This window comes from Bubalus bubalis, chromosome 21 (assembly GCF_019923935.1).
Source record: "Bubalus bubalis isolate 160015118507 breed Murrah chromosome 21, NDDB_SH_1, whole genome shotgun sequence".
Lineage (NCBI taxonomy): Eukaryota > Metazoa > Chordata > Mammalia > Artiodactyla > Bovidae > Bubalus > Bubalus bubalis.
In genome coordinates this window covers 49,678,445-49,701,227 of record NC_059177.1, presented here as the reverse complement: position 1 = coordinate 49,701,227, position 22,783 = coordinate 49,678,445, and the positions used below count along the sequence as shown (strand labels likewise).

The following is a 22,783-nucleotide window of genomic DNA, read 5'->3' as shown; positions in this document are numbered from 1 at the left end:
CCCCCACAACTTTCCTCTATATTCTGAAGGTGTCCCTGGCATCTGCCAGCAGCCAGGCAACAGGATTACTGTATTCACTTTGACTCGAAGCGGACACTTCACCTGATTAAACAAGATGACCTCCTGTGAAGGCATCAGTCCACGTCCACCCTGGTACCACCCACTGCAAGCTGCCGTGGCTTCTGCCTGCAGCCCCGGTCACTGCCCGAGGGGAGGCTTCAGATACTACATGTATGCAAGGGTGGGGGGCCAGGGAGCAGCTCCCAAGGGCCCCTTTGTAACAGTCACCGCAAGAGCAAGAACGGCAGACGCGTGACACTGTGTCATACCGTCCGCCTGGTGAGGGTGGTGAGGAGAGTTCTGGTCAACCCGTTAGGCCATGGGCACAAGGACATATCACCAGGAGCCTTTTATCCCAATGTTTATTGATCCCACGCTCTGTGGAAGGCCTGGGAACTCTGGGGGGAATTCGGTTTTCCTCCAGGACTGAGAAAGAGCTGGAAATCAGAAGGTGGGTGGAAGGGAAGAGGGGGTGACTGTGAGAGGATGAAAGAGAAGGAAGTGGCTCCTGTCACCCCAGAAAGCGGCCCTGTGTCCATCACCTCACCAGACCCACCTGCCAGGGCCGGGGCCTGGGGCAGGCAGGGGGAGAAAATGGTAGGGGTTCCTCGGAGCCCCCATCCTGGGCCCTGGGCCCTGGGGCCCACTTTACTCCACAGGCACCATCTTAGGGTCCCTCACACCTTGGTTTTCTGCGGCTCCCACCTTCTCGGGCTGAGGGACTATCCAACTAGATGGGGGTGCATAGCCCATGCACCCCTCCCCTTCACCCTTGGGAATCCTCTGCCAGCCTGCTGAGGGAAGGAGAGCCCTCCACATGACCAGGGTTGTCACCAACAGGCCCGACTGTCTGACCCCAGTGTGGGAGGCCCATGGGGTGCTTGGGGGCCCCACTCTCACCCAGGGCCCTGTCCAGGAGTCCCCGCCCCCAGCCCAGCCCTCCACCCTGGGACTGGGGTTCACCCCTCATTTCCACTTATGCCAGCCTGCAGGCTCCGTTCTTTAGCGGAGGGTCTGGACGTCACTTAAAGTCCTGGTTTGAGATTGTGCAATGCTACAGCTGTGCAGTCCTGAGAAAACCAGGGCATTTGGTCACCCCAGTGACCAAACCCTCCAAACCCTTCTGAGCCCTGCAGGTGGGTTCCCACCCACCCACTGCTGCAAACTTGTGCTCTGGAAAAACACATTTTTTTTTCTCTTTTGTGTTTCAGACACAGGTTCTATGGGTCTCAAGCCCCCTCCCTCCTCTGGTCCCATAGTTCCTGTCCACTTGGCTCTCCAATCAAGGGGATAGCAGGCGTGGTGACACCATTCCACAGCTGAGGTTCAAGGCCGCAGAACAGCCTTGAACTCAGCACCAGAGGCATGTCATTGGACAGATCAAGGAAAGACAGCCGGGCTGCCTCCTTATGGCTGGGATCCAAGAGATACCCTCCCTCCCCGGCCCCTCACCCATCCCACCCCTGCTGGGGCTTCATATCCTCAGTGTCACAGGCTCACACTCTCTTTGTGTAAACGTCTTAATTACATCTTTAATGCTCTCACATGGAGATGCTGTGAGTTAAATTACAGTTTCTGCGCATCCCAAATTACCCGCAGCCCTCCAGTTGGCTCCAATGCTAACGTATTTATAGCATCTAGAGGAGGAAATAAATCCAGAATCTTCCCCACGAAGGCCTCCTAGGCCCTCACATCCTGAGGGTGGTATTTGTCCAACAGAGGGTTCGTACCTGCCACCTTCCTGTCCGCTCCCACCAGCGGAGGACAGCGGCGGCGAGGCTGGGCAAGACGGGGGTGCTGGCATGCTCCTGTGCGCATGCGTGCCCTGCAGAGACGCGCCAGGCTCTTGGGGTCTGGCTTGACCCAGATGCCCCAGACTGGCAGAATTTCTGTGGGGCACAGCGTGGGCAGACCAAAGGTGATCAGAACCCAGACTAGGTCTCTTCTGATCCGCAAGGGGCCATCCCCGCCCTGTTTCAGGCAGTCTGATCTTGCAACCCTTTGACCGCTGCCCCCAGACCGGCAGCTTCTCCCCCAACCCTGGATCCCCAATAAACACTAAGACAGGGGGACTGTTCCCGAAGCTGCTTACTGGCTTGTAGAGCCCAGTGAAGAGACGCAGTGGGCAGTGGACCCTTGGCTCGGCTTTCCCCCTCCCGCCAGTCCCTGAACGCTGATGTCAGAGAAGGGGTGGCCTGCTTGATGTTCCTCTACACACCTTGGGGTGGGGGTCGGGGGGAGGGTGGAGCCAGTGCGGGGGTCTCCATCCTGCCCTCTGTGCTGGCTCAGGCGCGTGTCTGCAGATGGGCACGGCGATGTGCATGCAGGGGGCCTCGCTGCGGGTCTGGCCCCCGCATCCCTCCGCACCTGCCCCCCCACCTCCCCTCCCCCTCAGCTCTCCTCCGAGCTTAGACTCAGCCCATAGCCGGCCAACGGGGAGGGGTGGCTGGAAGACCTCATGGATCCCCGTCATATGGACAGACCTCCTCTTGGCATGGGGGGCAGTGGGGAGGCCCGTTTTAGAGCCTGGAGAGTCGGCAGCTGGGTCCTCAGAACAGCTGGGGCCTCGGCAGGGCAGGTCCTGAGAGTCGGTCTTAGTGATCTTGGAGTGGGCGGCTTTGTGGGCACTGCAGCAGATGTCTTCATCAGACGTCCAGGCTCATCCCTGGGCTATTCATGCATGGATGGCATTGGCCACATCGGTGAACACCAGCCTACTGGGCCTCTGCACTGGGCCTTGAGAGGGGAGCGTGGTCTGCACAGAAACAGTCAGGGCATCAGGGACCTTGACTGAGGCCAGGCCCTCTCTTACCCAGTCACCTCCACCCTCTGCTGCTTACTTCCACTTGGCACCCACTATGTCTTCTGCCTGGAATGCCCTCCCATACGCTCAGCCAAGAAATATGACCTGACTCAAGTGATTCCTCCCATGACTCCTCCTGACAGCCATCCCCAGTCTTGCCTTCTCAGCCAGAGGCAGTGCTTTCCCTGGGGTCCCAGGATTAATTACACATGTACCACCTTCTCCCAGCAGAGGGGGCTCACCTCTGCACCCCAAGCCCCAAAACTGCAGCACAGGGGCTGGCACAAGGGGTGCACAGGAAACGACTGTCAAATGGCCAGTCGTCCCAAGAGTTGGGTGGACAGAGATTCTCAGCCCAATATTCTGAATATCCCAAGGAGGTGTGAGTCCTGATCCAGGTACACAGAACTGGTAGCCAAACCAGAGGGTCTCTGACTCCCAGCCTGCACTTTTCCTGAATCCAGTCTCCCAAAGCTGCCTCTGTGGGGCTAGATTCCTTAGCAATCTGTGGGATCAAGGCCAGGAGGGATGCAAACGGGCATCACGGTGCAGAGAGGCCAGGTCTCTCCATGGGGCTCTGGCCCCCGGACATCTCAGGGACTGCTGGCAAGTGGCCGGGCAGCCCAGTGCCTCTGGCAGGATAACCACACAGGTACCCAACCCTGTGGACATGGGAGGTGTCTGCCCAGGGTCTGCACCTGCCTGGGGTCTGCCAGTTACTGGGAACCCACCGGTCTACTCAGAGGTGCCAGAATCTGATCCCAGTGACAACTCGCTCAGCATGCAATCTCAGGAAGCAGAGGAACCCAGGGTCTCAGCCTCCCAACATTCCCTCCTGCCTTCCCCCTAGTTTCAGGGGTGCACCCAAAGCAAGAATTGGTATTTTTTTCACTTGCAGATGAGAAAACTGAGGCTCAGAGAGGCCAATGGACCTTCCCAGGTAACCAGGTGATCAGGGGCAGAGCTGGCTGGACCCCAAGGCTGCCCCAGCCTGGCTGTGCAGTGATCTGTGGGGGGCCAAGGAGCAATTCCACCCGTTTCTAATCCAACCTGACAAAGCCCATATAGCTGCCACCTGACCACATGGCAGGTGTTAGAAAGCTGCCCGGGAAAGGAGGGAGGGTGGGGCGGGAGAGCCACGAGTGGCCTGCGGGCTGGGTGGAGGAGCCTGCCAGCGCCCACCTTGCCCTGCATGGCCTGCCCAGCGGCGGCGGCCTGCACAGAGGCAGCGTCCCGCCCATGCTCCAGCAGCTCCTGCTCCAGTTCGTCTTGCTCCTCCGTGGGGTCGAAGTTGTACATAGGCATGAGCTGATGGCGTAGCTTCTCCAGCCTGGGGGTGGGGGCAGAAAATGCTGGGGGCTGGGCAGGCCCTTCCCCTCCCACCAGCCCTCCAGGCCCTGCCTGCGCATCCACAGACACAGTCCTATTTATGGTCCTAAAATTTTCCCCAGGATTCAATGAGAGACATTTCTGCGCACATTTCTGCTCCTCGGATGGGTGGCCTGGGAGGGAGAGTTATCCATTCCTGGGGCCAGATGGGGCCAAGGGTCACAGAGCTGTCATCTGTGGGGGCCATGCGGACTGGCTAAGCCAGGGGCTTATGTGGTCCGCAGCCTCTGGGGGGCCTGGGGTGGGGAAAGGGGAGTCGATGGAAGCAGGGCAAGGGTGGTTCAGCCCTCTCCAAGGGAAAGTGGTCACCCCCAATCCTGAGTGGGCAGGAGGGACCCTGACTCCCTGACTAGGCAGAGGGACCTTCATGGTGGGAGGACTCTCCTTCCCAACCCGTGTCCCTAGAGTCCAGCCCAGCACAGCCCACGGGCTTCAGTCTTGGGGGCAGCCGGGGAGTTACCTCTTCTTCTTCCTGATGTACAAAACCTGCAAGAGAGGGAGGCAGCATCAGATGGCCAGGGAAGGAGGCCCTAATTAACCCAGCAGTCCTTAGGACAGGGGACACACGGAGGCTGATGAATGGGAGACCTCTAGGACCCCTGTCCTCAGTGACCCCATCCCATGGACACCTACCTCCTACCCCATTTGGCATTTACGAGATGCTGAAGAGCATCAGAGGTGGGGAGCAACCCTGCCTGGGAAAACCACAGTCAAGACTGGCCTGGGGACTCACAGGCCCATCCTGCCAATACTGACAGAGGCTGCAGCCACTCAATGCCTGCCTCAGCCTCCTCAGGGCTGAAGTGTGTGTGTGTGGGGGGGGGGGGGGGGAGGGGACTTCAGCACACCCCCTCCTCTCAACTGTCCCCAGGCACAATACTTTTCCCCATGTATAGGTAAAAAGTACAGGTGACAGGCAAAGGCCAGACTCGGCAGGGCAATGGCTCTGGGCAAGGCTCTGGTCTGGGTTCCTGGGGTTTCCGGGGAGGTTGATGGTCCTCAGTGGAAAGGGGTTGAGGAGGAGGACCTGAGGCCCTGGACATCAGCCCAGACCAAACTCCTGAACCCTGATGCTGGAGGAACCTAGGAAGACCCCTGGGTCCTCACCCACGATTGTACAGACTTGGAGATAAAGGCCTGGGCAGCCTGAGAAAACATCCGGGACCCAAGAGCTCCGGGCTGGAGCAGGAAAGCCTGGTACAGGGCAGTAGGGGTGGGGGAGGAGGGGGAGGAGGTGGGAGGAGGGGAGGAAAGAAGTGGGGAGGAAGGGGAGGATGGGGGTGAGACACGGGTGACCACCTGGGCAGGGACCCCAAGGACATCTGCCACTATCTTGCTCATCCCTAAACTGGTGTTTTTTGACTCCCAGGAACATGACCACTTCTGCCTGGGGGAAAGCCCTGTTCCAAGAGTCTGTCCTAAATCCGCTGTGGCTCCTACACTCTTGGTGGCTCATTCACAGCTTGAATCTGGTTTGTTTCCAGCCTGGCCCAGAGCTCCTCCTGCTGCTCATTCCTGGGGGACCCCAAAGGTGGGAAGAAACTGAGGTGCCCCTTGCTCCTCCTTCCACCCCCAGGATGTGAGCAGGCCCCTTGCTCTCCTGTGAGTGGGAGGTGACAGGAGCTCCAGGTCTCTGGCCCAGCCCCTGCCTGCCCTGAACCAGCAGCTCCAGTCCCAGTGGTCTGCACTCCCTGACCTGCCCCATGGCCTGGGATACAGAAGGATCTTCAAGAGATGCTAGAACCAATCTCCACCCTTCATCCTTGCTGCTCCTTCTGCCCCAAATAATAACACCTTCCCCCAACACACCTTCCTTTCCAAATCTTTCCCACCCTTCACTGTCGAGCTGCAGCCCCACCTCTTCCAGGAAGCCCTCCAGCACTGCTCCTCTGATGTGAAGCACACTGCCTGGCACTGGTTTGCTCCTCCTTCCACACAGCATGGCCTGGCTCACGGCTGGCATGAGGGCAGATTCCCTAGTACTCAAGGAACCTACCTCTCTGGACCTGTCCCTGGCCCAGGAGCTGTTTCCTGCCCTCCACTGCCTTTGCCCCATAAGCTCCCTATCTCTCTGCTTTGGGACATAAAGCTATACACCCTGGCCCTCTGAATGTGCCTCCAGAATGAAGAGTAAGGAAGTCTTCCCAAGTTCCCAGGATGAAATCTTTGGGTCTAGTCCCTGCTTTATCCCTGAGGTTCTGGTGGCTCTGCCTGTTTAACCACCACGTGGGTGCCAAACATTGGCTTTCTGCCTTGCCCCTGCCCCAGAAGGCTGTGCAGGCCCTGGCCTTGCTCTGTGTGCTGTGTCCTGGCCCTGCCTGCTGGACAGCAGTTGCTCCCTGGCAGCGATCCGGAACCTGTGGGGCCCATATGGTGACCACGGTTTACCAGCAGCTCCAGCCATGATGGACCATCCACAGCCCTATTTGTCAGAGCAACATGCTCCTAGGTCTCAGGCCGGCTGTCAGGGCCCGTGAGGGGCAGCAGGCCGAATGCCACCACTGCCGGGCCTGCTGGGGGACCTACGGTGCACCCTTACCCTTCCAGGTCTCAGCTTACGCAGTCTCCCTTGGTGACATTCTGAGTGTCCATGCATTGTCTTAAAGAGGGAGTCCATGCCTGGTTTTTTTGGTTGCAGGATCTTAGTTCCCAACCAGGGACTGAACCCGGGACCATGACAGTGAAAGCACCAAGTCCTAACCACTGGGCCACAGGGAATTCCCAAGGGAGAGACCATATTTTCAGCGGCAGATCTCAGATCTGGAAGCATTGTATCCACTCTCAGGGGGACACCTGGAGCCTCAGCCCAGCTCACCTCTACCCTGATTCCTGTCCAACTCTGCCCCTCCTGTGACACTGGGGCCAGGTCTCCATTGTGAGGTCTCAGCCCTAATGTTGCCTCCTCAGCTGTCCCTGACCACCAAGTCTAGGAAGGCCCCCAATCCCCACCCAATTCCCCAAGCCAGTCTGTATGGGCTTCCTTGGCACCTTTGGTTGTATCTATCTCTCACTCCCTGTAAGAACTGCAGAACCTTTTCTCCCTCATCCCTGGGGTCCTGAAGGCTTGATCCAGGGCAGGTGCCCATGAATTAATTGCCAAGGGAACGAATGAACACTGCCAGCAGGCTGCTGTGCCCAGAGCATCCTATCCAGACTCTGCAGCCCATGATCTTTCCCAATTATTTTCTGGCCTCTACTCCTGTAAGGCCCCCATGCTCACTTGCCTCGCTGTCCTGCTCGCTGCTCACAGAGCCAGCTGTCTGCTTCCACACTTCTGCCCATCAAGACCCTCCATCTGAAACACCCTCCGCGACAACTCCTTCACAACCCAGCCCAAAATGCCATGTGTTCCTCAGAACCTTTTCTTTTTCTTCCGATTATAGGCAGCCTCTCTGGTCTCTGGGCCCCCATATAAACAAATCCTTGGGAAAGGGAAGGATTGTACTATCACTAACAGACCATTGTGCTCTGACTAGATTCTCTAAAATCTAACTGCTGATCACCCTTCTGCCAAGTGACAGCCATGTGGGCCAGCCCCAGCCTGCCCCAGCTCTCACCATGGCCACAGTCAGGCCGATGACGGTGATGATCCCGAAGGACAGAAGCATTGTGCCCACACCGGTGGTGCCACCAGCCACGTCAGGGATTCTGGTGTCATTAAAGCTGGTGGCTTCTGGGCTGAGGGTGGTGGTCTCGGAAGCTGGCCCGTCTGTGGCAGGCTCTAGGTCAGACTCAGAGGTGGGAGGGCGGCTGCTGATCCAGCCCCTAGCAGATGGGATCCTGGAGTCCATGCTGATGCTGAGAGACTGCTTGTGGTCAGCCAACCTGCCCACTCACTTTTGACACCGGGGGTGTCCCAACCTGCGGCCCCCACTACCCATACAGGGGGCCACGTCCTTGAAAGGGAGCTCCGTGGGTGCTGGAAAGAAAAAGAAAAAAAACAAACAAACATGAGACTGAGGACAGGACTCTGTGGTGAGATGAAGTCCCCCTAAGTTCTGAAGACACAGGGGAAATCAAAGTCTGAGGGCAAGGGAAAGTTCAGGGACCATCGGGATATGTGCTTCATATACTATAGATCCCACGTGCATTTAGGGACGTGAAAATGAAGCCCTGCCCCCTCTTTGTGGGTAAGATGATCACAGCGACCATACTTGGAAGATGTGAAAGGTAGTGGGGAGGCTTGAAAGAAAAAGTCCACTCCCCACCCCAGCCCCTACTCCCCACGCTCTTCATCTTCATTCGTCCTGCCCCGCCACCATCCCTCACCTCCTGCTTGGAGAAAAAAAAAACAACACAAAACTACAGCTTTTTCCTTGCACAACGATCAGACAGGCCTGTCTGTGAATTCCGGTTCAAGCCACTTAACTGAGTGACCCTAGGAAAGTCAACCATCTCTTTCTGCCTCAGTTTCCCTGAGTCTAAGCTGCAGGCATTAAGGGCACCTCCCTCACAGAAAGGGTGAGAGGGTCACTGACATCAGAATGAAGTAGTGCCTAGAAATGACTTAGCTCAGTACAACCCTTATCCACAGTAAGCACCCAGTAAGTGTAAGCTCTTCTCCCTCTGGCCACTCGGGGCCACAGAAGCCCCTGCACCCACTCTGCTGTGTGTTGTCCAGCCTGTGCTTGGAGGGACAGGGACAGGTGTGGCAAGGCCAGAAGACAAGAAGGAGAGAGAGGCTACATTCAGGGCCTCTGATGGGCTTTCTCTGTAGGCTCTTGGGTCCCTGGACCCCTACAAGGGAGCCAGAGGCTGCCAGGGACCAGGAGACAGTCAAGGAGAGTGAATCTTCAGAGGTAAGAATGGAGCTCCCACTCTGAAATGACTTCTCCTACCCATCCCTCTTCCCTTGGGAGCAGAGGGTGGGCAATATGCCCAGTCCAGGCTGTGACTTTGGCCTTCCCAGGCCAAAAGGCCCTGGATAAGACCGAGTGGAAAGAAGTCCCAGCCAAACTGCAGAAGGGCAGGCCTAGGGAGAGGAGGAATGCACAGATCATGGCTGCATACACACGCTGTGTGCTAGCTCATGGGTATATGTGGGATGCCTCCCGTGTGGGTGCATGGGTGTGTGTGAGGTGGGCACACACCCAGGATGGCCCCTTAGGAAGGGGCAAGGCTGGCATAGAAACATGGGATGGGAGAGGCTCATCGCTGGTCTCTGTCCTCTGCCTCTAGGTAGGCTGGGCTTGTCAGGAGTCCCAGGTTCTTTCTTGGTTCTGCCACTGACCCCGAGATGTGACCTTGGGCCAGACCCTTAACACTTGCTCTGGGGCTGTGTTTATTCTTCCTTCCAAAGGAGAGAAAGAGCCCTGCTCATCACTGTTCAGGACTGCCTCATGTTCCAAAGGGCAAGAGAAGGAATCGGGGAGGAAAAGGGTTGGGCGCTACGACCTCCGAGAACCCACATACCGTTCTCCACCAGGTTCATCATTCCTCGCTACTCCAATCCCCATCCCCACCTTCGCCCCTCTGATTCCTCCATTCTTGCACAGAAGCGGCGACCTCAGCACTTACTTAATCCTCTCTGGGGCGCCGAGCTCAGCCGGAGAGGTTAGGGGTGGTGGCGACCGGCAGGAGGCGGGGGCAAGGTTGGGGGGGGACCCCCCAGGTCCTATGGTAGGGGGCGGCGGGTCCGACCAGAGGTCCGCCCTCCCTGGGTGGACCTCCTGGGCTGTGCCTGTGACGTCGCACCGCCCACAGCCGAGCGCTCGCTCTGCCAGCCTGGACAGGGACAGGCCGGGCCGGGACCCACCGCGGGGGTGGGGCTGAGACCAGCAGCCTGGCGTCTCCGCGATGCTCCAGCTATTCTCCTCCCTGCCAGCCCCGCGCCCCCGGCCCCGGATTGGTTGTCAGGCCCAGAGCCGGCTCTGTATTGGTCCGCTGGCCTGCCGCTCAGATCTGGCTCTGCCCCCAGCGAGAGCCGGAGCCGGGTCGCAGTTCTTGCAGACCACTGCTCATTCTCCCTGGCCCACGTAGAATCGCGCGGGGGACTGTGGGCGGTCAGGCCTTTCTTAGGGCAGAACTCTGGCCACCGGCTAGCCCGGGCTTCATCTCCACCCGGACAGACTCGCGCTTCCCTAATGCAGGTGGGCACAGGTTTGGGGAGAGCACTAAACTAGGAGTCCTTGAGCCAGCGTTGAACTCTGGCTGGACGCTCCATTAGCTTGGTGAACTAGAGCAAGATGCTTCTCCTCCCTGGCTCTCAGCTTCCTGCTCAGATGGGCTCTGGTGTGAGGGCTGTTGGTAAATGGTACCCACCTCTGGCTAGAAATGAGGCATCTTTCAGAGAAATAGGGAGATGGAACGGTATTATTATTGGAGAGGAATTATTGGGCACCTGGACCCAGGAAAACCTATATATACCCCTCCATCCAGAGCTCGATTACCTCTAGAGTGAGGAGCTTCCAGATACCTTCTAATTCTCAGGTTTTCAGAGGAACTTTTGGGGATCGCTTGTTAATAGCTTGTTACAAATACAGATCCCTGGGTCTGGGACGGAGCCTCGGAAACTGCATGTTAACAGTAGTTTAGTCAACAGTGATCTAGTTAACAATAGACTCGAGGGCAGGGGGGAGTGGCATTGGCAGGCCACACTTGAGAGACCCTGCCATGAATTTTATAGGAGCAACTGAGGCACACAGAGAGGACCTGGACAAAGCCCCCCGACGAGTCAGCATTCAAACCCTGGTCTACTAATACTTCCAATTTAGAGCTGCCTGCTCCAAACCCTAAAACAGGGGTTAGAGGGTCAAGAGCGGCCCTGGGGTGCAGTCGCCATCTGGTCCTGGACACTGGTCCTGTACAGGTCCTGAACACTGGGTGCCACTCCTCAAATTAGTGCCCGCCCCCAACACTGGGCTACGCCCACGTGCCGCTCTACCCACACATGGTCTGTTAGGCCACGCCCCTGCGCATAGCGCCCGATCCCTTGAACTCCCGGCCAACAGATGGCACGCCTCCGTTCGGGCGGCCTACACATCTCCGGACTCGGTACCAGTCACCGCAGGCTAGAGCCGTATTCCTGCTGTCACCTTCAGGAAGACTGGGAAGCAACCCTAACACAACGCCATCCTTTCCCACCGTGGGCCTGCGGAAATAGTGTGCAAGGCGTTCATACCCACCCCGCCGCCACTGGCCCGCAGGGGCGTCCGAGTGCAACCCAGCGGCTCTAGGAACCCTGGAGCTGGTCGACGGAATCCGTCCGAGCCCTTTCTCAGGTGAACCAACCCCGGAAGCAGAGCCTCTTGTGGGGCGCTCACATCCGGGTTATGCACATCCGGGAGCCGAACCCAGGGCAGTTTCTTCAGGATGGCGGGAGAGTGGAGTAGCCTATTAGAAAGGTATGAGCAACACCCTCGAGACCTCGAGTTCTTCAGAGTTCTGGTAGCCTTCCTCAGAAAGGCTGTGTCCCCGTTGTACAGATGGAGAAACAGCCTTGGTTAGAGGCAGTCTTTCCGTGAGAACTGAGAGGGAAGAAGCTGCGCCTGGCTTCAGGCCTCCCCTACTCCTTGGGCAGCACTCTGGTAGTCAGAGCTGCCTCAGGAGTCCGAAGGATTTGTGTCTTGCCTGGAACGGTTACTAGCTGGGTAGCTATGGGCAGGTTGCTTCCCGTCCCGCAGTCTTCTTTGCCTCCCTGCTTGTCTGAAGAGCGGCACCTAACAGTTGTTTAATAAAGGCTAGTTTGAAACCAGGTCTTTGTAAGAGGAAAGGAAGCCACTGATTTGAAATCTTCAGCTAAATGTGTTTATGATAATTTTAATATAAAGTTAACAAAAATTGTCATCTAAAAGTTATTTGTGTCTTTATTTTTGTTTGCGCTGGGTCTTGGGTCTTCCTTGCTGTACTCAGGCTTTCTCTTGATTCAGTGGTGGCGGGGAGCTTCTCATCGTGGTGGCTTCTTTTGTTGCAGAGCACAGGCTCCAGGGCGTGCGGTTTTCAGTAGTTGTGGTTCATTGGCTTAGTTGGCCCATGGCGTGAGAGATCTTCCCTGACCAGGGATTGAACCTGTGTCCCCTGCACTGGCTGGTGGATTCCCAACCACTGGACCACCAGGGAAGTCCAACAAATTGTCAGATTTTTAGTTGGCATTTTATGCTGGTGTTTAGGACCATGGGTTAAATTGGGTGGAGGGATGATTTTCAGCATACAAAGCAATGATGTGTATGTGTGCTAAGTCGCTTTGTGTCCAACTCTTTGTGACCCTGTGGACTGTTATCTGCCAGGCTCCTCTGTTCATGGGATTCTCCAGGCAAGAATACTGGAGTGGGTTGCCATGTGCTCCTCCAGGGGGTCTTCCCAACCCAGGGATCCAACCTGTGCCTCCTACATCTTCAACATTGGCAGGCAGGTTCTTTACCACTAGCTCCACCTGCTGCTGCTGCTGCTGCTAAGTCACTTCAGTCGTATCCGACTCTGTGCGACCCCATAGACGGCAGCCCACCAGGCTCCCCCATCCCTGGGATTCTCCAGGCAAGAACACTGGAGTGGGGTGCCATTTCCTTCTCCAGTGCATGAAAGTGAAAAGTGAAAGTGAAGTCGCTCAGTCCTGGGAAGCCCACAAATCAATGACAGTACATGCTAAATGTTGAAAGCAAAACTCCCAAGCAAAAGCAGTCTTCTCCCCTAGTATTAAAAGCAGTCTTCTCCCCTAGTAATACTAGTTAAGAGCATGTAACATTGACTCCCTCTGTGTGCTGAGATGCCTCCCAGGCCCTTGATATTCATTGATTGAGGCACTGCTCACCAGGGAGTTTGTGTTCTGTCTTTCCTCTCTTGTATGGAGGAGGAAACTAAAGCTCAGAAATAATGACTTTCCCAAGGTCATATTCTCTGGGTCAAATAGATCTCTCCAGCCCCAAGCCTGCCAGCCCATTTATTATCAGTGACTGAACCATGGATTCAGATCACTTGAGCCAAAGACCTGAAGAAAATGTCACTGACCAAGGCAAGAAAACTCAAATAGGTGGGTGAGGGTATAAAATGGAGTCAGAGGGAACAGCAAAGTATGCCCTCTCACAGGCAACAGGTCAGAGAAGAGGGAGTCCCGCGAGGCTCAGCTGCTGTCCTGATTCTCCTTCCCTATTCCAGGGCAGCCGCGTCTGAGGACCAGCCATGCTGAGGACCCAAAGCCTGTGACCGCTCCATCTCCTTCCAGCTGAGGCCAGTCACCATCCTCAGCAGCTGACATCACAAGAAAGACTTGGGCACCTCAGGGAAGTACTCAAGGGATCCTTTCCCTGAGACGTGGAGCATCTGAGAATGCTGAGGGCCCTCCTCTCTGGCCTGGGATGGAGGAAAGGCATTTGGGGGTGCGCCTTCAGCTCATGGCAACCCCATCAGCCTCCAGCTGGGTTGAGTGCCACCAAAGTGGTCAGCCACTGGACAGCGGTTTTTGAGGAGAAGGGCATCCCTGAGGCCCGGGAATCCAGTGAGTACATCGTGGCTCATGTCCTTGGAGCCAAAACAGTTAAGTGCAGTGTTGTCAGGAGGGCAGGAAGTGGGGGGAGGGAGGCCCCGGGGAAGGGACATCCAGCCTTTTCCACTCCACTGAGAGTGCTGAGCTGAGAATGATGGGATTTTTCTGAAGGAATGTCTTAGGCAAATACTTAAGTCATCCATCCAAGAAACTATTACAGTGTGTGCCAGGAACTAGGGCTTCAGGGATGACCAGGGTGGCCAGTGTTGGACCCACCAGCATCATCAATGAAAGAAACCTGGGTCAGGGGAGCCAGCCACTCATGTTCTCTATGGGTCAGTTTCAGAGCCTGAGGCCAGGACAGTGGACCCAACCCCTAACCCCTTGGCAGCTACAGTGTATCCAGGAGCTGAGTAGCTACCGATTGCAAAGGTGAGTGCCATGGACCAAACCTGAGTGCTCTGTGTGGGGAGCAGGATCCAGCTTCCTCTAGCCCCACCAAGTTCATGGTCAAGGAGGAAGAAAGTGTCCAAGGACTCAGAAGGTATTGGGATGAGAGTGATGAGAGAGGGGTCTGGTAGTAAATAGAAAGAAGATGGGCTTGGTTAGGAGTTCCAGGGCACAGGAGGCGTGACCGTACCTGACACATTTGGCCACAGTGGTGTCTTAACCGAGACATGGCCCTGTTGGTCCATTTGCTGGCACTGATGATCACCTTCTTCCCCCTCTGCAGGATGCCTGTGCAGTACATCCTTGGTGAATGGGACTTTCAGGGTCTCAATCTGAAGATGGCACCCCCAGTTTTCATCCCTAGGCCAGAAACAGAGGTAGGTGTGCCCGCTGGACTAGACAGGATGGGATGAAGGGGTTCAGGGTGCCTGTCTTGTCCCAGACTTCCACCAGGGGGCGCCGGGGCCCCATTATTGCTATCCTTTAGAGACAGCACCCTTCCTGGCTGGCTGGATCAGTGGGGTCAAAAGGAAAGAGGTCTCTTGCTGGCCTCCTTGATTGTCATCATTTCCCAGCCCACTGTCCCAGCCTTTGGCTGTCAGTGGCTCACGATGGCCCAACTAGTGCTGCCCTCCAAGTACTCAGCCTATTCCCGTCATTTTCCTAGGAGCTGTCCCATGGGCCCATAGCCAACCAAACCCGTGGGAAACAAGTGCCTTCTCTTCCTCAGGAGGCAGGGCGAAGTGGAGAGGGCTCCCGCTGAACACCTAGAAGCCTGGAGCAGCTTTGTGACCTCGGGGAGCTTACCGCCCACCCCCTCTGGACCCAGTTAATGAGAGGGTTGGGGTTCCAGACCAGGGAATTGTTCGAATCCTTTTACCTTTTCCATCCACTCTCTAGTCAGATCACTGCCTGTGTTTCTCAGTTTACTAGGACTGAGGAATGTGTGGTCCCAACATGCTTTCTGTAGGTGAGGCACCTTAATCCTGGGAGAAATGCTTTCTAGGGTCTTGGGCTTCCCCTGACCTTGTAGGTGGCAGAGCTGGGAGCCAGAGAGAGCAGAACAGGTGGCAGGGTACGACAGTGGGGGCTGATAGGCAAGTCAGAGGGCACCAGGTTCTGAGAAAAGGCACACCCATTTCTGGGGAAGATCAGACCTCATCCACCTGCTCCAGCCAGGGACCCAAAGCCCCTTCTCACTTTCCTAGCCTCCCCCCGACCAAGAAACCCTCTGAGCCCACTGCCCTCTACATCATGTGGCTGGGAGGCCAGGTCCTCACCTTACCGCCCAGTGTCAGGGTAGGGACAATAGGGAGTCTGAGACCTTGCTGAGGTCACAGGGCTGCCTGGACAGGGGCATGAGGCAGCACTCGGACATCCTGTCTCCTGGGTCAGGGCCCCTTCCCTCACAGGGGCTGCCCCATCTGGGACTGGATGAGCTGGGATGGGTACAGAGCCAGAGCAGGATGGGCCTGCTACCTGCAGGCTTTGAGGGGGCCAATCTGTCGCTCCTCCAAGCGTGCAACATCTGGCCAGGAGGTCACTTACCATCCCCAGCTGCCCAGGGTCAGGGCATTGGAAGGAAGCTACCACGATGACCTTTGAGTCCCTTTAGAGCTGACCTGGCACCAACTGCATGTTTTGGGGTTCTGAGTGTTGGGTGTGGACTTCCGGTTCCCATGTGCGCGCCCCCCCCCCCACCGGCCCCCCGCCTTTCCTGGGTGGATCTGGGCCAGGAGAGTGGCTCCGCTGTCAAGGGTGGGGGAGGTGCGGAGAGGAGGGAGGCTGTGGTGGGAGGCCAGGTCCTTGCCTCACTGTACACACATTTCTCAGAACTTGCCAGGTTGCCCCAGTGTAAAGCCGCATCGGGGGTGCCTTACCAAGAACTTGAGAGGACGTGGCCTGTGGCAGGGAGTGGGGAGAACGAGTGCACGGGAGGGGCCGTGCTGCTTGTGTTCTCTCCATCCACTGAAGGGTGGTTTCTGATGATGGGTGCAGAATTCTGAAATGCAGAGTCGTAGGCGGCATGTGGCCTGCCCAGTTGGGTTTTCCCTGGGGGTGGGGAGGTGCTGCAGTCCCCAGCCTGGTGGTATATACAGTAGGAAACCCAAGGCTGGAAGCGTGAACTGTTCTTGCCCAGCTTGGTGGGATGTGGGAGGCTCAATGCCCTGTCTGTGATTAGCTTACAGGAGGCAATGCCCCCTTCCTGGGGCACCCCATCAAGAACGTAATGCCAGTGTGGGTGCTCTTGGCAGCCAGGTCCTGCTGAGGCCTTGGGCCAACCTCTTGAGGGCTGTGGAGTCCTGTGGAGGCAGTGGCTCCAGGCAGAGCCAACAGCTGCATGCTCTTTGCCTCCTTCCCACGTTCCGCTCTGCTCCCGTCCTTCTGTGTTCTTGGATTCTTCCCTTGTTCACCTGGAAAAGGTGCCCTGCGCCTGTGACCAGCTCGATTTTCAGTTCTTCCAAGGAGCCACCAACTCTCAGATGAAGAGGCACTTTTCTAGATGAGGAAGAGAGTCTCTGGACCTGTTAAGAGTGATCTCCACCCCTACCCACTGTGCCTCAGGTGGTCCTACAGCCAAAGTGATCCCTCCATGGTTTGGAGTGTGAGAGAGGCGGAGGGCACTGGTGGCCCAGTTTCCCGGATTCATACCTTGCCCAGGGTAGCCATTCACACATGTGGTGTGTGTTTCTGAGGTCGGGGTGTCTCTGTGAGGTGGCTGGCCAGTGTGGTTGACTAAGGGGTCATTCTCCAGCCAGGGTAAGTCTACGGAAACCAAGAGAACTTCACACTCCTGACAAGTTTCATCTGTCCGACTGGCTGCTTAGTACTTGGTCTCACCACTGAGACCGCAGGCTCCCGGCCACAGCCCTAGACTGCTGGCTTTGTGCTGGCCCCAGTGCTGTGGACCCAGCTTGCTGCCAGCACTCCAGTTCCCCAGTGGTACCTGGTACAGGGATGGTGGGAACAAGGGAGGGGAAGCCCTTTCTGGCTGGAGATGGGCTGTCTCACCTTTTCGTAGCAGTTTGGTGCAGAAAGGGCTTGGAATAGGAGAGGTTGGACCCACTGGCCAAGTTCTACCTGCCTTGTACTTGCTACCCTGGTGACAGGTGAGCTTTGCTCCTGGGTTGGGGTGCGTGGGAGGATGAAATACTTCTGGGACTCACCACTGAAGAACTTAAATGGAAAATGGGTCTGAGTGATCTGGAGCCTGCTGCCCTGTTGGGCGTAACTGTTGACATTGAGACTTGGACAGACAGGGGAGTCTGAGACTTGGAGGGTAACTTCCTGCAGCCACTGAGAGCTTGCCCAGCCCTTGGCGAGTAGCCAAGAGGCCTCTCTGGGGGCCAAGCTCTGCCCGTGTGGGACACACTGGTGGGATAACCCCTGGGCTTTGCATCATGGAGCGTCCAGTCTGGCGGGAGAAGCACACCCCACCCTAGACCTAGGCCCATGGTGAAGAAAGTCATGGGGGAGAGCCCAGAGGAAGTGGCTCTCTTTCATATGAGGGAAATACCCAGTTCCTGCTGACCCCTTTCCTCATTCCCTGAGCCAACCCTGCCTGGAACCCCAGGAGTCCTCAGCCCCCAGGAGGCCCTCTCCTGCCTTCTTCCAGAGGGCAGGTCCCTTTGAGAAGGGACCGTACTGCCCTTCCCCTGCTCCACACCTGGCTCCTTGAGCGCCCGCTCTACTGCTGTTTGGAAACATTTGGGCCAATGGGCAGCCGTGGCCTGTCACCCTCACCTTCATGCTATATTGGCTCCATGCACAATCTGCAGGTGGCAGATGGGTAAGTGAGACTTGAAACTGTAGTTTCTAAAGTGACAGTGTCTGAAGCTGTTGCCCCGCCACCAAGGCAGGTACAGTGTAGTTAGGCACCTCCTACTCTGCCATGCCCACTTATCCCATGCCCTGTGTATGCCACAGCCCCCTTCAGATATGGGGCTCAGGTAAGGCTGTATCACCGCCCCCGCCCAGCCCCTCCTGGAGGGAATTCCCTGTCCCTTTGACCTTGGGGCCTCTCTGGGGAGGCTGTGAGGAAGCTGGGGACACATTGGCCCCTTGGCCACCATGAGCTGTAGGCCAGCCTCCTGGTGAGACCTTGACCCCTGGGCCTCACTTTCCTCAGTAGGGTTTAATTAACAGATTAATACAGGGAACGTTCTAGAAGCAGGGCCAGGCACAGAGTGGGTAGCCAGGGACCATCAAGTATGATTCTTAACTTTGGTATAAGCACAAAACAAGAGGCTATCTCTAAAGGGATTAGCTGAGGCTGACTGAACACCTACCATGTACCATGCATGGGATCAATGCTTCATGAATATGCTTCTGTTTAATCTCCATTTGTCCTCAGTGAGGTGTGTTATCGTTAGCTATGCTCATATTTACAGACGGAAACAGAGACATAGACAGTGACCTGCCCATAGCTCCAGCTGACATGAAGTTCAGTCTGGCTTTGGTCATCCCCCTCCTCCATTCACACAGGGGCAGATCAGCACCAACTCTGAGATCTGTCTGCCTTGCAGGAGCTGGTTGAATGGGTGCTGGAGGAAGTGACCCAAGGACCCCGTGTGGTGGGAGCTGAAGGCGGCCCCCTTATCTTGGAGGTGGGCTGTGGATCAGGAGCCATCTCCCTCAGCCTGCTGAGTAGGCTTCCCCAGGTGAGCCCTCTGTGCATGGGTAGACTGACTGGCACTCACTGCCCTTGCTGCTGATCCCTCCCCCGCCTCTCTCTGTCAGAGCACTTGGGAAAATAACGGGAAGTAGGAAGAAGACACCTGCCCTGGCCCACATGGTCACAGCCTCTAAGTCCCATGCCCTTTCATCTGGCCAGACTTTGGCTGCAGAGAGGGAAAAGCTATTGAGCATCCCCTTCCTATTCTAGTAGAGGGTTGGAGGAGGGCCCTGGTCCCCAAGCCTGGCCTCTCTGAACATCCTGCCTCCCATGTACCCTTGTTCTTGGGGCAGAGCCGAGTCACTGCTGTGGATAAGGGAGAAGCCGCCATCTGCCTGACCCATGAGAATGCTCAGAGGTAGGTGGGCTTGAGGGCAGAGGGTCAAGGTGGGGGAGTCAGATTTTAGGACCTGATTTCAACCCCTGTCTAGGTATCAAACCCACTGACCTTCAGGCCCAAGAAGGAGGAGGCAGTGGGGGTGGCCTGGTGTAGGTCCCACAGGGTTACAAATAGACAGTGGACACCAGGTTTCTTGCTGGTCCAAGAAGGGTTTAATCTCCCAAGACTTTGTAGCCAGGGGTAGGAGTCTGTTCCCACCCACCGTGCTCACCTCTCCCTTCCTGTCTCTCCAGGCTTCGGTTGCAGGACAGGATTCAGATCGTCCCCTTTGATGTGACCTTAGGTACCTTTCCCAGCCCTCTTCCCTGGGTGGAGATCCTGGGTCCAGGTGCTGCTGGCTGGATGAGGCACTCTACAGAGATGGAGGGAGGGTTTCTCCGACCTTCATTCACTCACCCACACACACAATCTCAGACCAACCCTTGCTGAGGACAGGCGAGTCCCCTTTGCCTCCTGGGCTGACCTGACCCATGAAGGAACCAGCCAGAAGATCTTTTTTACCTTTTGTATCCTCCATGGTGAATGAGTTTAATTAGGGCTTGCTATTGTCAAGAGGTAAGCAGAAGCTCTAGAGAAACCCTGGGGACCAAAATACTTGAGTGTCTGCCTGGCCCATACAGCGTGTCCTGGGAGTTCTGGCTCCATTTCAGATTCCGTCACATCCCCACAGGATCCTTGAGCTTCATGTACTGTCTCCATGGAGTGTGACACCTGGCACAGGATGGGGCCAGTAAACAGAGCCACTAGAAATCAACTGGCACAGGCCAGGCTTGCCCTCCATATACTCAGTCTGTGTTGGTTTTGAGGCAGAGTGTGGCAAGATGAGTGAGGCTACAGAGAACAGAGGCTCTTGCTTGGTCAGGTAGTCAGAGATGGCTGCCTGAAAATGGCACTTAAACAGTGTTGCTTATTGGGGAGATTTTTAACAGGAAAGAGAAAAGTCAGGAACACTCCAGGCCATGTCAGGGCATATACACTCCCACCCAGGCTGCCGGCTGGCGTCCTAGGACCCTAATCTGCAAGTCTAGTTTATCAGGTCCAGAGATAGTGCCAAGATATGTGACTTGGGGTAAACCCAAGATACGTGACTTGGTGAGAGGGATTACCCAAGGGTCACAGTGCATGGATCTTCCACCTTTCACCTTCCATTCTCTGCCATGTGTTCCCTTTGACCACAGTGGAGAGCTGGGCACACCTTCTACCCTGGGGCCCTGTGGACCTGGTCGTCAGCAACCCTCCCTACGTCTTCCACCGGGACATGGAGAAGCTGGCTCCTGAGATCCTCAGGTGTGGGGTAGACCAGGGAGGCCAGGTCTGAGGACTGTTGGAGTGGGTCTGCTCTGGAGGACCACTCTGGGAGGGAATGCGGAGGCTGGGACTGAAAGGAGCAGTAGTGTTGAAAGAGAGCCTCACTCTGGAACCCACAGACCTACTTGGCTTCAGCACCTGCCTTTCCACTTAAGACCACTGAACCTCTCTGAGCCTTGGTTTCCTGCCTCTGAAAGGGGACTGGTGGAGCTTTGTTGGACCAGGGGGTGGACTCGATGATGACTAAGATTGCAGACAACAGTATACGATACTTGAAAGGTGCTCGGACGGGTGCACCATTTTCCAGAAGACTGAGGCCTAGAGACGGAAGGTGACTTGTCCAAGATTGTTTGGGGGCTTAGCTGGAAAACTGGGACTATGACCCTACTCCAGGCTTTTCACTGAGCCATCCTGCTCTCAAATGAGCTGAGAACCAGGGGTCGCCCAGGAGCCTCTGGAGGAGGCCATGGTAATGTGTGTCAGGGTGCTGGCTGGCTTCCCACTTCCTGATTTTTAGGAGTGATTAGTGCCAGCTCTTGGCTTCCCCAGGCCAAGAATAGGAACATGATTGTGGGAAGACCCTCATGCCCTGAGTACAGTCAGTCAGTGGGATTTGCTGAGCATGCCCAGCACTGCTCCATTTGGGGGGTGCTGGTGTAGGGGGGCATTGGAGCTGCCACCATTTAGGGACCTCTCTCTGGGACCTCAGACTTTGACCCCAGAATATAAGTTCCGTAGAGCCCTCTATGGAAGCCCTGGTCAGCTTCTCCATACTTTCTAGATACCTCATCCCAGGCCCTCACCTCCCACTGTTTTCCTCTTCAGATATGAAGACCCAGTAGCCCTGGATGGTGGTGAGGAGGGCATGGACATCATTACCCACATCCTGGCCCTGGCTCCTCAGCTTCTGAAGTACTCTGGGTATGGAAGGGGTGTCTCCTGGGTCTGACCTCTGCAGCCTTCTCCCCTCTGATGTGTACTGGGCCTGCTTTGGCCATCACCCCTCCCAGCTCAGGCAACCCAGAAGTGCAGGTCCAGCCTTGCCCAACTGAGCTGACCCATTTCTCCCTCGCGTAGAAGCATCTTCTTGGAAGTGGACCCACGACACCCAGAGCTCGTTGGCAGCTGGCTTCAGAGCCAGCCTGACCTGTCCCTCAATGTTGTGGCTGTGCGCAGGGACTTCTGTGGGAGGTGAGACTCAGCCCTGTCCCCAGCCCCCATGGACCACCCATGCTGGTCCTTCACAGCTCTGGCCGTGGAGCAGGTGTGCGCTTCCCACTCCCTGCTCATTCACCAGGGCCCAGGTAGTAACTGGCCGCTTGTCCCTGTCTCTCTAGGCCGCGGTTCCTACATATCAGGAGGTCTGGGCCACAGCATGGTTCCCCTGTGGATGCCTGGCCAGGGCGCCAACCTGCCAGAGTGCCTGGCTGACATTTCTATCAGGAATGCTACTTGGAGGGAGGTAGATGGTGCTGTCCAGAACCCCAGATGCTTGTGGCATTTCCCATGGCTCTGAGATTCTCCATGCTCCGTGATTTCTAGGAGACTGGGGAATAGGAGCAAGGGTGGAAGTGTCCTTCCTGGGTCAGCAAAGGGCAAGGGTGCACAAAGACCCACAGTGCAACTCAGGAGCTGAGCAGATCCAGGTTCCCAGTCTGGCCCCATCATGTCAGTGTGGCCAAGGCAGGTTGCTGTGTCTTTAGGGGAATTGCTCTGGGGATGTTGGAAGATAGGCCAATAAAGTGGCAAGAGACCAGCAAGTGATGGCCTAATGTTTTGTTATTGCGATGTGTGGGTCCCCTGATGCTTTGCCCCTAGGCTCTGCTGGGGGTGAGAGCATCCTTCTGCCTGAGCAGGTCTGGCTGGCAGGCCCCAGCTGGTGGGTTTGTGGGCGGCAGTGTAGAGACAGGCACGTGGTTGCTCCTTCTGGCCTTGAAGCTGGGATGCTTGGCACTGAGTGACTCCCTTCTGATGGCTGGCTTAGCCATTCAGTGGCTCGGGTACACTTAACAGCCCCCCCACACCTCCCCGACTGGGCCTGGGTTCTGAGCACAGGAACTTCATCTGAGCTTGAGCTTGGGGATGGCACCTGCTTCCTGGAGGGGGCACGGCCAAGGGGCCTTGCTGTGCAGTTCTAGGGTCACATTTCCACATTTACTTAATTGAAGGCTTGAGCCAGTGAGGGGTGCACAGGGCTCATGTTTGCTTTTTATTCCCATAGTTTCTAGGTAAAACATCCCTTCCAGTTCAGCTTTGGGGTTTCTGAAAACCCCTCTGTCC

General features: G+C 56.5%; 2 protein-coding genes across 8 annotated transcripts; one reads left to right on the top strand and one right to left on the bottom strand.

Annotated features, from left to right (window-relative positions):
- Positions 1 to 1,566: 1,566 nt before the first annotated feature.
- Positions 1,567 to 11,487, bottom strand: C21H3orf18 (chromosome 21 C3orf18 homolog). Of its 3 annotated transcripts, none has more exons than XM_006053324.4 (5): positions 11,377 to 11,487; positions 7,810 to 8,171; positions 4,713 to 4,738; positions 4,046 to 4,193; positions 1,567 to 2,815 (listed from the first exon to the last, which is right to left on the bottom strand). In XM_006053324.4, exons 2-5 carry the CDS (start codon positions 8,041 to 8,043, stop codon positions 2,735 to 2,737), a joined length of 489 nt encoding a protein of 162 aa, XP_006053386.1. In that variant the 5' UTR covers positions 8,044 to 8,171; positions 11,377 to 11,487; the 3' UTR covers positions 1,567 to 2,734. The 3 variants fall into 3 exon arrangements, with proteins under 3 accessions (XP_006053386.1, XP_006053385.1, XP_006053384.1); XM_006053323.4 differs by lacking the exon at positions 11,377 to 11,487 and adding an exon at positions 9,665 to 10,064; XM_006053322.3 differs by lacking the exon at positions 11,377 to 11,487 and adding an exon at positions 9,770 to 10,064.
- HEMK1 (HemK methyltransferase family member 1) lies at positions 11,422 to 22,263 on the top strand. 5 transcript variants are annotated; one of them, XM_006053321.4, is made up of 11 exons: positions 11,422 to 11,595; positions 13,343 to 13,720; positions 14,011 to 14,102; positions 14,404 to 14,497; positions 18,647 to 18,781; positions 19,089 to 19,153; positions 19,429 to 19,478; positions 20,374 to 20,482; positions 21,329 to 21,424; positions 21,584 to 21,694; positions 21,841 to 22,263. In XM_006053321.4, exons 2-11 carry the CDS (start codon positions 13,514 to 13,516, stop codon positions 21,932 to 21,934), a joined length of 1,053 nt encoding a protein of 350 aa, XP_006053383.3. In that variant the 5' UTR covers positions 11,422 to 11,595; positions 13,343 to 13,513; the 3' UTR covers positions 21,935 to 22,263. The 5 variants fall into 5 exon arrangements, with proteins under 5 accessions (XP_006053383.3, XP_006053382.3, XP_044790210.1 ...); XM_006053320.4 differs by having other exon boundaries at positions 21,581 to 21,694; XM_044934275.2 differs by lacking the exon at positions 11,422 to 11,595 and having other exon boundaries at positions 13,540 to 13,682; positions 21,581 to 21,694.
- The last annotated feature ends 520 nt before the right edge of the window (positions 22,264 to 22,783 follow it).

What these genes read in the sequence shown, in the direction of transcription:
- HEMK1 (XM_006053320.4), top strand. Translation starts at nt 13,514, where the DNA reads ATGCTGAGGGCCCTCCTCTCTGGCCTGGGATGGAGGAAAGGCATTTGG. An exon ending in TCCCTAGGCCAGAAACAGAG is followed by an intron (nt 14,498 to 18,646) that starts GTAGGTGTGCCC and finishes TCTGCCTTGCAG; the next exon opens with GAGCTGGTTGAATGGGTGCT. An exon ending in ACCCATGAGAATGCTCAGAG is followed by an intron (nt 19,154 to 19,428) that starts GTAGGTGGGCTT and finishes CTGTCTCTCCAG; the next exon opens with GCTTCGGTTGCAGGACAGGA.
- C21H3orf18 (XM_006053324.4), bottom strand. Translation starts at nt 8,043, where the DNA reads ATGGACTCCAGGATCCCATCTGCTAGGGGCTGGATCAGCAGCCGCCCT. An exon ending in TACATCAGGAAGAAGAAGAG is followed by an intron (nt 4,194 to 4,712) that starts GTAACTCCCCGG and finishes CCCCACCCCCAG; the next exon opens with GCTGGAGAAGCTACGCCATC. An exon ending in GGCAGGCCATGCAGGGCAAG is followed by an intron (nt 2,816 to 4,045) that starts GTGGGCGCTGGC and finishes GTTTCTGTGCAG; the next exon opens with ACCACGCTCCCCTCTCAAGG.